Source organism: Alosa pseudoharengus, unplaced genomic scaffold (assembly GCF_046254945.1).
Source record: "Alosa pseudoharengus isolate Yale_2024_CS ecotype anadromous, Long Island Sound unplaced genomic scaffold, YU_APseudo_1.1 YU_APseudo_1.1_scf_8, whole genome shotgun sequence".
Classification (NCBI taxonomy): Eukaryota; Metazoa; Chordata; class Actinopteri; order Clupeiformes; family Clupeidae; genus Alosa; species Alosa pseudoharengus.
Window position 1 is genome coordinate 6,297,630 of NW_027468870.1, and position 14,219 is coordinate 6,311,848.

General features: G+C 43.8%; 2 protein-coding genes across 2 annotated transcripts in view; one reads left to right on the forward strand and one right to left on the reverse strand.

Moving 5' to 3' along the window:
* Positions 1 to 5,250, forward strand: part of LOC143112058 (G protein-activated inward rectifier potassium channel 4-like) — a 21,602-nt gene extending 16,352 nt beyond the window's left edge. Inside the window, exons 3-5 of the mRNA XM_076274309.1 lie at positions 511 to 668; positions 1,526 to 1,717; positions 5,144 to 5,250. Of these exons, the coding sequence (XP_076130424.1) occupies positions 511 to 668; positions 1,526 to 1,717; positions 5,144 to 5,250 (457 nt within the window). The remainder of the gene's footprint in view (positions 1 to 510; positions 669 to 1,525; positions 1,718 to 5,143) is intronic.
* Positions 5,037 to 14,219, reverse strand: part of LOC143112860 (tripartite motif-containing protein 16-like) — a 24,253-nt gene continuing 15,070 nt past the window's right edge. Inside the window, exon 10 of the mRNA XM_076275238.1 lies at positions 5,037 to 8,326. Within this exon, the coding sequence (XP_076131353.1) occupies positions 7,812 to 8,326 (515 nt within the window). The 3' untranslated portion in view covers positions 5,037 to 7,811. The remainder of the gene's footprint in view (positions 8,327 to 14,219) is intronic.

Below are 14,219 nucleotides of genomic sequence, written 5' to 3' on the forward strand. Positions count from 1 at the left end.
GGGGATGGAGTAAAATATGGAGACACATTGAAGTGTTATTTATTTTCGCAGAACGGATGTACAGGACTGAGCGGCGGTCATATTTTGTACCGCTATGCGGTACATCTAGTTATAACCTGTGGTTGTGTGCAGGTATGACACACCTGTATTGTAACCTGTGGTTGTGTGCAGGTATGACACACCTGTATTGTAACCTGTGGTTGGGTCCAGGTACAGTATGACACACCTGTATTGTAATCTGTGTGCAGGTAAGACACACCTGTATTGTAACCTGTGGTTGTGTGCAGGTATGACACACCTGTATTGTAACCTGGGGTTGTGTGCAGGTATGACACACCTGTATTTGTAACCTGTGGTTGTGTGCAGGTATGACACACCTGTATGGTAACCTATGTGCAGGTATGACACACCTGTATTTGTAACCTGTGGTTGTGTGCAGGTATGACACACCTGTATGGTAACCTGTGTGCAGGTATGACACACCTGTATGTAACCTGTGGTTGTGTGCAGGTATGACACGGGTGGAGATCGTCTGCTGCTGGTCGAGCCACAGACCATCACACACGTGATCAACAACAGCAGCCCCTTCTGGGACGTGGGGGGCGAGTCGCTCAGGAGGGAGCGCTTCGAGATCATCGTCATCCTTGAAGGCATCGTGGAGGCCTCGGGTCAATACACACACACACACACACACACACACACACACACACACACACACACACACACACACACACACACACAGAGCGCACTCACTGCCCTGACACACACACACACACACACACACACACACACAGAGCGCATTCACACATACACACAGAGAGCACACTCACTGCCCTGACACACACACACACACACACACAGAGCGCACTCACTGCCCTAACACGCACATGTGCACACAGACACACACACAGACACATAGACACACACACACACACACACAGCCCTCTCACTGCCCTGATACACACACACACAGTACTCTTACTGTCCCTGGAGACACACACACTCACTGGCTGAAACCGCGGCACTTCACCTCCTAAGCTTCCAGCTGTCTTTCTTATTTGCATAAAACCAGGCCTGCATTGTTGTTCAGTGTGTACTGCGCTGTGTGTGTGTGTGTGTGTGTGTACTGCACTGCACTACACTGCACTGAGTGTGCCGTGTGTGTGTGTACTGCACTGCACTGCACTGAGTGTGCCGTGTGTGTGTGTGTACTGCACTGCACTGCACTGAGTGTGCCGTGTGTGTGTGTGTGTGTGTGTGTGTGTGTGTGTGTGTGTGTGTGTGTGTGTGTGTACTGCACTGCAGACTGTAACGGCCGCTTACACCATACTGATAACAGTAAAGTAGAACATTTGTACTTGTGAATGTGCCTGAAGTGCAGAGGAAGCAGGTAAAGCAGATGAAGTGCAGAGGAAGCAGGTAAAGCAGATGAAGTGCAGAGGAAGCAGGTAAAGCAGATGAAGTGCAGAGGAAGCAGGTAAAGCAACTTTGTTTGTTTGTTGTTTGTTTACTTGTTTACCTGCAGGTATGACGTGCCAGGCTCGGACGTCCTACACGGAGGACGAGATTCTGTGGGGTCACCGATTCGAGTCGTGCATGCTGCTGGAGGAGGGGGCCTTCCGCGTCGACTACGGCGCTTTCGACAAGACCTTCGATGTGCACACATCGCCCTCCAGTGCCAAGGCCAAGAGCGAGGAGAAGGAGAGGGAGGTCAAAGGTCATCTAACACCAGATTAGTCCACTTAGACTCTCTTCAGCCTGCTGTCTGTGATGACAAACTATCATGAAGAATTGGAATGAAGAATTGAAACTATGATGACGAATTGAAATGAAGAATTGAAACTATGATGAAATGAAATGAAGAATTAAAATAAAGAATTGAAACTATGATGAAGAATTGAAATGAAGAATTGTAACTATGATGAAGAATTGAAACTATGAATTGAAATGAAGACTTAAAATAAAGAATTGAAACTATGATGAATTGAAACTATGATGAAGAATTGAGCCCAAAACGTCTCATCACACACAAAAGCTCACCACAGCATGGCTCTACCTGGTCCATATCACCACAGCATAACTCTACCTGGTCCATATCACCACAGCATGGCTCTACCTGGTCCATATCATGAGGTCACCACAGCATGGCTCTACCTGGTCCATATCACCACAGCATGGCTCTACCTGGTCCATATCACCACAGCATGGCTCTACCTGGTCCATATCACCACAGCATAACTCTACCTGGTCCATATCACCACAGCATGGCTCTACCTGGTCCATATCATGAGGTCCATTCCTTGATTGCAACCCATCACACTGGTCATCAAAATTAGTGACCATCGCTTCTCATTCCTCCAGTCATCTTCCAGTCTGGTTGACCAATCAGTAATCCTGGTCACATACCACATTCGTGTCCAAGTTCTCACCTGGGTTCCAGTCCAGCCTGGGTCGTATCCCGATCACATCCCATCACTCTCTACCGCTCGCTACCTGTCACTCTCCTGCCTCATTAAAAGCCCAGAAATACACTTAAACAAAGATTACTGCTGGGGACGGCTTTAGACATAAAGTCTACCAACAGCTTGACTCAAACTGTAATGAATTCAAACTTAGAATAAAAAAGTAACCAACTGTAATTGTATTTTTTTAAAACCCTGTACAGATGAAACAAGTGCAGTGTGATCAGAAATACTACAACTCCCATGAGCACTCTTCCATGTGTCAGTTAATCTCTCAACAGTACTAGAGGACTACAACTCCCATGAGCACTCTTCCATGTGTCAGTTAATCTCTCAGAAGTACTAAAGGAATACAACTCCCATGAGCACTCTTCCATGTATCAGTTAATCTCTCAGCAGTACTAGAGGACCATCATCAGGGCATTCTCACACGCCCTCTGGATTTAGGTGATTTCACACAGACTGCATTTCTTCCTCAAATAGAACAATTGTGAGGCAGTGAACCTAAATGTCCACTAGATGGCGCATGTCATTAATGGGTGAAGCAGCTTACAGTCATCAAGTAGTGGTCAAGTATTGAAGTGCTTTCCCCACTAAGATCCAATACATATCATTATTATTATGACCGCCGCGCACGAAGCGGCGGTCATATAGGTTTAGTCAGATTTTTTTTTTTTTTTTTTCTTTTTCGCATGTCCAAATTTCCGTCAATGAGTCCCGGGACACTGAAAGACCGGGGTAGACGAAACTTGGTGGGCATGTAACCCCATATGGATAGCATGGAACCATCGTTTTTCGTTTTGATCTGTAGCCCCCCCGCTGGACTGCACCCCCCGAAAGGAGGGTAGGGCAGACACAGTTTTCTGTGAATATCTCGAGAACCGTAAGGTTTAGGAGGACCATTTTTTTTTTGTAAGTTGATCTCAAGGGGCCATGTCAACCCATTCCATAACCACTCATTTCATGTATAGCGCCACCTAGTTAAACACAAAAAAGTAAAAATGAGGTGTTGTAATCACAGGTATCTGTGACCTAACATAGTCAAAACTGCACGAAATTGGAAGTGTATGATCATTATGACACCCTCTGAATGCACGCCAAGTTTCGTGGAATTCCGTTCATGGGGGGCCACACAATAAATTAATTTATGTTACTATACACCAACTGGCCTGTAGGTGGCCGGAGACAGTTTTCTGTGAATATCTCGAGAACCGTAGGGCCTAGGAGGTCCACCTTTTTTTTGTATGTTGATCTCAAGGGGCCATGTCAACCCATCCCATTACCATTTATTTCATGTATAGCGCCACCTAGTTAAAAATTAAAAAGCAAAAATTTAGGTGTTTTCATCACAATATCTCTGGCTGACATGGTCAAAACTGCACGAAATTGAAAGTGTAGGATCATTATGACACCCTCCGAATGCATGCCAAGTTTTGTGTACTTTCGTTCATGGGGGGCCTTACAATAAAATAATTTATGTGTACATTTAGTGACGTACACCAACAAGGATTCCCGGGACACTGAAAGACCGGGGTACACAAAACTTGGTGGGCATGTACCCCCACATGGATAGCATGGAACCGTCATTTTTCGTTTTGATCTGTAGCCCCCCCGCTGGACTGGACCCCCCGAAAGAAGGGTAGGCCAGACACAGTTCTCTGTGAATATCTTGAGAACTGTAGGGCCTAGGATGACCATTTTTTTTCCGTATATTTGCCTCCAGGGGTCATGTTAACCCATTTCATGTGCACACATGTGCACAAACAGATACACACGCACACACACACATTCACAGTAATCATACGTATGACACATACTCACACAGTAGACATATGTACGCTTCCATGCACAGGCACATACGCAGGCACACACACAAGCACGCACACACACACACACACACACTCACACACACACACACCCACACACATAACATAAACATAACACAAACAATCAAGAATTTCTCAGAATTATGAACAGGCAAGATGGAGGTGGGGTTGTATAAAATGAATTTTACATGTGAAATCTATGAACTAATCATGTTTTGGGACTTGTTGTCTAGCAGATACCAGTGAGAATTGAGTGTGGATAATGCAATTTAGTGAGACAGTTAGAATCATATAGGCCTTTCAGCGTGATTTCTTTTTGTGGAAAAAATGTGCTGGACTGGGCGGCGGTCATATTTTGTACCGCTCTGCGTAAATATGATATGTAAATCAGTTTTTACATATCAAGTCTTTTAGAGATTGGGACAGCCATATCAGCCATGCTTTAACAAAAAAGTGTACATTTAATCTTACATCAAGTACATTATATACTGTACAGTCTATGAGTGCAACCACACACATATTTACATCTAGACAACTGAACATAATGAACTTCACTTTCAACCTCCCATCAGACACGTGTCCATCATAGTGCCCTTCAGCAAGGCTCTTAACTCCAAGTTGCTCCAGGGACGATGTAATCACTTGTAATATAGTTGACATATGTAAGACACTTTGGACAACATTTGCTAAATGAATACCTGTAAATATAAACGTGTCCAATCACAGAGAGACGAAAACTCCTGGGGGAGGAAGGAGGGATGGGGGGGGGGTGGCAGGAGGGAGAGGAAGTGGATTGTGGGAGAGGATCAGAGGGGGTGAAACACTGGGCTCCTCAACACATGTCCCACCCAATAGTGAGCCGGATCAGCAGTCTACATCAGGGGTCGAAGTTCCACCAGGTCCACCAGTGGTCACAGAGGTGCGACGCTCAGAGCGGGGGAGACGGTCACCTCCGCATCTAAAAGACTTTGTTAGATAGAGTGAGATCTTTTCCAGGAATAGAGCAACAATGCGCTCTGATCTCACTGGAAGGACGTACCTTCCTAGTTAGGAACTTGTTTAAAAAAAAAAAAAAAAAAAGAAAGATGTTGAAATGTTGAAATGTTTATGACCTTTGTATTGTTGACACCTGTTTAAACTGTTTAAACCTGTTTGCCCAGGAGATGGCGCTCCAACATTAGTTATAGTGTTTGGGTACCGTTAAGCTAAAGTAGAAGAAGTGCGATTCTACATGAGTTAGAAGCATAGCAGAGTCCGATGTGGTCACCTGTGTAACCGTTAAAGATTAAAAATACTTAACAGTCTACAGTGAGACAGTTTGTTTGTACGAAGTTATTACAAGTTATATTAATGGCATGTACTGAAGTCGACTACCTGTACAACAGGGTGGAATCAGGAAATCGTTTAATTTATAAACTTCAGGAGAAAGAAATTATGACCTGAAGACTCACCAATTACATTTAACTGAGGCCACTTTATTTCTGCACGTAGTGTATGCTACCCAAACTAATGAGGATCACCTCTACCACGTCTACAGTGACAAACCCTATAAATATGCACTTTCTCTCCTGTGTCTCTCTGCTTTGCTGCATTTGAACGTTTCTCTAGATTTGGCTCTACAGCGCCACCCCCTGCTCACTGAAACTGAGAACGTAAATGTTAGATTTTCCACATGAGGAGGACTTCACATACACACATTACGGTATTTTCCAGGGCTTTTGAGATTTAGGGTTATTACCGTACAGTACAATTAATGGTTACACTTTACTTGACAGCGTCGACATAAGAGTGACAAGACACTGTCATGAACATGTCATAAACAAGTCATAAACGTTATAAACAGTAATGCTTCTGTTATTAAGTGACATTTGATTTTTGTCATAACAAGTTTGGGTTAGGTTTAGGGTTAGAGATTAGGATTAGGGTTAGGTTTCATTTGTCATGACAGTGGCATGTGTTCACGACAGTGTCATGTCACTTTTATGCCGTTACTCAAGTAAAGTGTCAAGTAAAGTGTTACCCAATTAATTATCATGACTACATGGGGTATGTTACATGGGCTGGAGTTCACTAAGGTCATAGTAATTCTGTATGTATGTATGTATGTATTATGTATGTACGTATGTATGTATTATGTATGTATGTATGTATGTATGTATGTACTATACTGTACTTGTCCGTTATGATGGGCTGAGTATGTGAGGGAATATGTATTTGTGTGCATGTGTGTGATTGTATGTGTACAAGCAGATAAGAGCTTAGACAAGAGGAAAGCCAGGATCAGCTCACATAATGGTCTGGGCCTTGCAGTGACTTACAAACAGGACCCCCTGTGCTGTGCAGTTTGGAATCATGTCACAAGAGCAGCTCTTATACTGAATAACCTGAGTGTGTGTGATTCAGGCTGACACACACACTCCCCCACATCATGTCCTGATGTCTGACCCCACATCCTCTGTTATGTAAGGGATAACGGCCGCGGACGTGTAGCGATATATGGAATTAATGGACGAGGCGGAGGCAAAGAACTCCACAAACAGACGCACTCTAGAAACTTTAGTAGCCATAACATGACGCTTTAGTAGCCATAACATGACGCTTTTTTATGATCCATCTTAACACCCAATACAAATCATGTGAAGTTTTGTTTTTTGGAGATTAGGACAGCCATATCAGTCATGCTTCAACAAGAAGTGTACATTTCATCTTACATCAAACATCTTTTTTGATCTCTTGAGTGCAACCTTATACCGTCTATGAGTACAATCACATACATATTTACATCTAGACAACTGAACCTAATGAGCTTCACTTTCAACCTCCCATCAGATACGTGTCCACCATAGTGCCCTTCAGCAAGACTCTTAACTCCAAGTTGCTCCGGGGACGATGTAATCACTTGTAATATAGTTGACATATGTAAGACACTTTGGACAACATTCGCTAAATGAATACATGTAAATATAAACGTGTCCAATCACAGAGGGACGAAAGGCCTGAACACCTGGGGGAGGGGAAGGAGGGTTGGGGGGGGCAGGAGGGAGAGGAAGTGGATTGTGGGAGAGGATCAGAGGGGGTGAAACACTGGGCTCCTCAACACATGTCCCACCCAATAGTGTATGTGTGGTGTGCTGATGTGTGTTCCAGCAGAGGTCCAGAGGTGCAGACGCTGTAATATCTGCTGGGGTCCAGAGATGAGGGAGTGCTTTTGGGCTTTTGTTTTGCCCAACAACAGAGAATATCAGGCAGCTGCCAGATCCTTACATGTGAGTGGTGGCTTATGTGTGTGCTGATGAGATGGGATGTGTTTATGGGGGTCTGTGTGGATGTGGTAACAGCATCTATCTGCATCTGGGGTCTTTACATTTCTGTCCATCTTTATACAGTGTGGGTCACAACAGCTGTGTGAGTGAATGTGGTCTGGACTAAGGGGTACCTGTGTGACACTTTATATGTGCTGAGATGTGATATGAATGGATGTATGTGTGTGTGTAGCATTACTAAGAGCATTTGTATATGTGAGTCACAATAACTTCACTGAAGATCCACTACATATATAATACCCAGGGTAGAGTGTGTGAGTGAATGTGGTCTGGACTCTGTGCAGGAGGGTCATTGTGTCAGAGACGCTGTAGAAGGCCAGAGTTCCTGCCCTGTGATCCACATACACTCCTATTCTGGAGCTGTGCACTGGAGGGAGTTCAGTCTTTTTCTTATTGTGCCAGAAAAAGGAGCTTAAACTGCTGAGGTACAGATTCCAGGACTGACCATTAAGTCCAAACACACAATCATTACCCACTCCTTTCCTGCTGATGCTTTTATATAAGACTGCTATACGAACCCCCTGACTCCACTCCACCTCCCAGTAGCAGCGTCCAGACACACCCTTTCTACACAGCACCTGAGGCAACCCATCAAATCTCTCTGGATGATCAGGATATGACTGGAGCCCATGTCTCCACTCCACCCTCCTGTTCCCCTCAGACAGATAGAGGTTTCTGTGTGCTGTGTTTGGATCCAGTGTGAAGTGACAGCAATCTGATGAAGGACAAGAGAAAACAGGACAGACTTGTATTTGTGTATCATAGTGTGTGTGTTGTGTGTTGCAGTGTCAGTCATATATATTTTCTCTTGTGTTGAGTGTGTGTGTCTGTGTGTGTGTCTGTGTGTGTGTGTGTGTGTGTGAGAGAGAGTGTATGGTGCGTGTGTGTGTGAGTGTGTGTGTCTGTGTATGAGTGTGTGTGTGTGCATTTCTGTATGCATTTTCTTTTTTTTTCAGTATGTACATTAAAAGTGTCTGCTAAATATCAGTTAACTCATTGAATGCCAAGCTGTTTTCGGGAGCTTTGTCCTAGAGTGCCAGCAATCTAGACCATTGTTGATGATTTTTGTACAGACACAGCATATTCTGTGTTATAGCTATGAACACATACAATAGCTCGATTAAAAGGTGAGACTTTAAGCTCTCGGTGGGTGCAAACCGTGTATTTCTACACGCCTCTGTTCCTGAGAAATCCCAAGCTAAACAGTGGCTAGTTTTCATCAAAATCGCTGTTTTTTTCTAGAAATGGAGATATAACGTCTTTCATGAAATATGAAGTGTTGCCTGTTACTTACTTGTGTAAACTTTCCGGGAAGTGATCAGCGAGACCTGGCGAGACTGCCACCTAGTGATAGACCCACGAAAATGGCCTGACAAAGCGGCAACCGAGTTATGATAAAATGTCCAGATAAAATGTCCAGATTGTGCGTTTTCGATCGTCATATATTTCCTTTCCATTCATCACAGAGTTCCCAAAATCACATATAGGTGTGTTAGAGTGTCTAGTTTCGTAATTTTAAAAAAAAAGCTAAAAACGTAATATTACGTTTTTGGCACTCAACGCATGGGAAGGAAAAACTTAATATTAAGTTTTTGGCACTCAATGAGTTAACTTTAAAGGTGCTCTAAGCGATCTTACTTGGTTTCTAAGCAGTGTTACGTTGTTACTAAGCTAAAACATTTTTTGTCACATACAGCAAACATTTCTCACAATCTGCTAGCTGCCTGACAGACCAGACTCCAAAAATGGCAACAAAAAGAGCCTGGTGCAACCTTTAACTTTAGTTTGTGTGTGTTTATATGTCTATGTGTATGTGTAGGGCTGGGGGTGTGGCTGTAGCTAGTGTGTGTGTGTGTGTGTGTGTGTGTGTGTGTGCGCACACGTGTGTATGAGTGTGTGTGTTTGTTTGCATGTGTGTCAGGGCTGTGCAGAGACCTTTTGCGGGGCAGGGGCTCAAATTCAAAAAGGGCACATGGAACAATATACAGTTAAAAACAAAATGAGAATACCCCTGGCAAATATTGATTTAATGTTAATTTTCTCTTTATCAATATGCTTGTTCTAACTGAAAATGACACTGCCATTGATGGATTGAGGTCTGGAATCTGGCTGGGCCACTCTAAAATATTGATATTGTTGTCCATTTCTTGCCTTGTTTGGCTGTATGTTTTAGATCATTGTGTGGTATAATGGTCCAATGCCGCCTATACATGATTCAATATAACGATGCATGCTTTCCCATTGCAATTTCAAAAGCTGGTATAGAAAAGAAACCGAGCCACTTTCACCGGTCAATTCAGTTTAAAATTATGTTTGTTAAAAATCTTATGCTGGCAAACATATATTTCAAAATGACACTACAAAACGAGATAAATCTTAAAGTTTATTTTTCAACATCAGCTAAATGGTTTTGGAAACAGACTGCCTGTAGTGATCTTACCCTGCTTTTCACCGTCTCTTAAATCAACAATACGATGCGCGCATCTTGCAGACAGAGATTAAACAGAACCTGATATGCTGCTTTTGTTTTTGAAATTATAAGCATAGCCTAATTATGACCGCCGCGCAGCGAAGCGGCGGTCATATAGGTTTAGTCAGATTGTTTTTTTTTTTTTTTTTTCTTTTTCGCATGCCCATATTTCCGTCAATGAGTCCCGGGACACTGAAAGACCGGGGTACACGAAACTTGGTGGGCATGTAACCCCACATGGATAGCATGGAACCATCGTTTTTCGTTTTGATCTGTAGCCCCCCCGCTGGACTGGACCCCCCGAAAGGAGGGTAGGGCAGACACAGTTTTCTGTGAATATCTCGAGAACCGTAGGGTTTAGGAGGACCATTTTTTTTGGTATGTTGATCTCAAGGGGCCATGTCAACCCATTCCATAACCACTCATTTCATGTATAGCGCCACCTAGTTAAACACAAAAAAGTAAAAATGAGGTGTTGTAATTGAAGGTATCTGTGCCCTAACATAGTCAAAACTGCACGAAATTGGAAGTGTATGATCATTATGACACCCTCTGTATGCACGCCAAATTTTGTGGAATTCCGTTCATGGGGGGCCACACAATAAATTAATTTATGTTACTATACACCAACTGGCCTGTAGGTGGCCGGAGACAGTTTTCTGTGAATATCTCGAGAACCGTAGGGCCTAGGAGGTCCACCTTTTTTATGTATGTTGGTCTTAAGGGGGCATGTCAACCCATCCCATTACCACTTATTTCATGTATAGCGCCACCTAATTAAAAATTAAAAAGCAAAAAATTAGGTGTTTTCATCACAATATCTCTGGCTGACAAGGTCAAAACTGCACGAAATTAAAAGAGTAGGATCATTATGACACCCTCCGAATGCATGCCAAGTTTTGTGTACTTTCGTTCATGGGGAGCCTTACAATAAAATAATTTATGTGTACATTTAGTGACGTACACCAACAATGATTCCCGGGACACTGAAAGACCGGGGTACACAAAACTTGGTGGGCATGTAACCCCACATGGATAGCATGGAACCGTCGTTTTTCGTTTTGATCTGTAGCCCCCCCGCTGGACTGGACCCCCGGAAGGAGGGTAGGGCAGACACAGTTCTCTGTGAATATCTTGAGAACTGTAGGGACTAGGATGACCATTTTTTTCCGTATGTTTGCCTCCAGGGGTCATGTTAACCCATTTCATGTACACACATGTGCACAAACAGATACACACACACACACACACATACATTCACAGTAATCATACGTATGACACATACTCACACAGTAGACATATGTACGCTTGCACAGGCACATACGCAGGCACACACACAAGCGCACGCACACGCACGCACGCACGCACACGCACACACACACACACACACACACACACACACACACACACAACATAAACATGAACATGCACACATGCACACAATTCAAGAATTTCTCAGAATTATGAACAGGCAAGATGGAGGTGGGGTTGTATAAAATGAATTTTACATGTGAAATCTATGAACTAATCATGTTTTGGTACTTGTTGTCTAGCAGATATCAGTGAGAATTGAGTACGTGTGGATAATGGAATTTAGTGAGACAGTTAGAATCATATAGGCCTTTCAGCGTGATTTATTTTTGTGGAAAAAATGTGCTGGACTGGGCGGCGGTCATATTTTGTACCGCTCTGCGGTACATCTAGTTAACATATATTTTTGGTTAGGCTACATCTGACCTAGGCACATCTTGTGTAGATAATCAAGAAAGTGCAATTAAGCAATAGCATTTGTTTGCCTCATGAAATGAACACTGGACACTCATATATCTGACCCTGACACATCACAAAGTGCATTTAACTAGCCTTAATAATAATACAAAATAATAATACTCAAAGCAAGTAAAAGATATCTGCTGTGCATGAATGATAAAAAATCTGATAATGAACGGTGTTTTGCTTTTCTGTCTGGACCATCGGCCGGGCCACTCGGAGGCTGCGTCTGGGCCGCATGTGGCCCGCGGGCCGCTAATTGAATAGGCCTGAAATAGGCTATAGCTTAGGCTATCTAGGCTAAAGAGTCACATTGTGGGGAGTTTATTGTTTCGTTTGGTCAAGCAGCCATGTAATAAGCGGGATAATGTATAGAACGCCGGTCATTATTGGGAAAATAAGTCCCTTCAGGGCGGAACAAGACCGGTTCGCCCTGCCGGGACTTATTTTCCCAATAATGACCGGCGTTCTATATGTAACCGGCAGAGCCACTGCTCCTGCTGTTACCGTAGCTCCTTTCCCCTTTGTCACGCCTTCCAGTTAGCTTCTAAGTGGCTAGCAAAGATTGTTAAGGCGGAGCAAGATACTTCGTCGTAGTTCATGTCTATGGGCGCGAAATGGGGATCGAATCCTGTCTGCATAAAGAGGCGTGTCGATGACGTATTGATGAGCGTACGTTGCAACCCGCCAACAGCAGCGGCATAAATAACCGGCGCACAACTGATATAAAGTCGATTTTCTCCAGATTGGAATGCTCAAAAATGCTAAAAATGTACCTGAAATGTTCACAAGGGTTTGAGGATCATGAAAACGTGCCCGAAATTCACATTCCTAACTCTATAGAACTAAGACCTTAGCATATGTGGTAAAATTCTGAGCTATGGCCATAGACTTCAATGGAGCAGTCGCTGCCTCTGCTCTGCATAAAGGGGGATTTTGACCCCCCTCGTGCGATCCGGGTTCCCGGAAGTGGCTCCTGATGAAATATCTTGCTCCGCCTTAACAATCTTTGGCCCTACTACTGAAGGTAATAGTACACTATTTTAATCATTGTTGTTCAACGTCAGGCTACCATGTTTGTGAGGTTGTACATATATTTAATAGCCACATTGTAACGTAGGTCTCGGGCGAAGGACGGTTCAACGAAGCCCTGCACTGTTTACTAAGGAACCTAGCCAACAGAGGTAAATTTATTTGTAACTCGTTTGAGGAGAAACATTTGCCTGTAAACTCCTTTGCTCTTATGTATGTCTGTTTACTACCTATATGTGATTGTTGCCGCTGTAGTATGGTGTAACACATGTGAGCTAATCATGTCCTCAGTCTATGATGCAAATGCCTGTCTCGCTGTATCTGACATATGCTTGTGTACAGCAGTGTTCTCACGCCGGCTTGTGGTGACGAGCGCCAGGGGTCCCCTTGCCGTGTTGTGTTTGCTTTTAGGATGCGCTGAGGTAAAGTAGAATGATGCCTAGTGTGAATGTGTAAATCCTGTCAATGGAAAACTGTTATTTGTTGATTGTGTATTGTTTATGGATGGCTGATTCTGACTATTTTGTGTCTCCAGAACCAGTTGCCACTGCTGTTTTGCTTAATGTAAAATTAATGTAAAGTAGCTTTGCCGTTTTGTTTGTTTTCTTTTCTGTTTAGTTGGTTTCACCAGAGACTTTCTAATGAGGAGACACAGCACTCAAAAAATACTCCATAGAAATGCATGGGGCTAGTTTGTCACGCCAATATGGCCGTTGTCTACACATATCCCACCCCTTCCTTGGCAAAACGTCGACATGTGAATACATTGAGCCAATCATGTGGTGTGATGTGAATACATTGAGCCAATCATATGGTTTGTTGTGAAGACATCGTGCCAATCATGTGTTGTGATCTCGCCACTGGTGTCGTGATGCCTTGCGCACGCGCAGTTCGACCCAAAGACTGTGCCCGATGAGTGCCCAAAAAACGTTGGTATATGGCCGCCCAGTGGAGGGACTTGGCCTAAAAGGACCTTGGTTTCACTTGGTATTATTTGACTTGGCCGTTACCTTTTAGCCTCCTGTTGCCTCTCTCCTTCACGGCATTAGGACATGTGTGGTACTGGCTGCCCCAGTAGTTTGCTACCAGTAAAATCCTTCCTTCAGCTTTGCTCTACTGTTTTCTCAGTCACCGAGTGCTAACCATCCCCCCCCCCCCCTTCTCTCTTCTCCAGAGTAATAGTGAAGCTGCTCACGGGGCAGGTTGCCGGATCTGAGTCCTCCGCTTCGCGCACTGCTCACAGTATTTTGTAGTGGTAACGTGCACCTCACCATTTGCTGTGATCACATTGTTGCAGTAGTTGTGCCTATGCGTGTGTGTGTATGTGTGTCTGTGT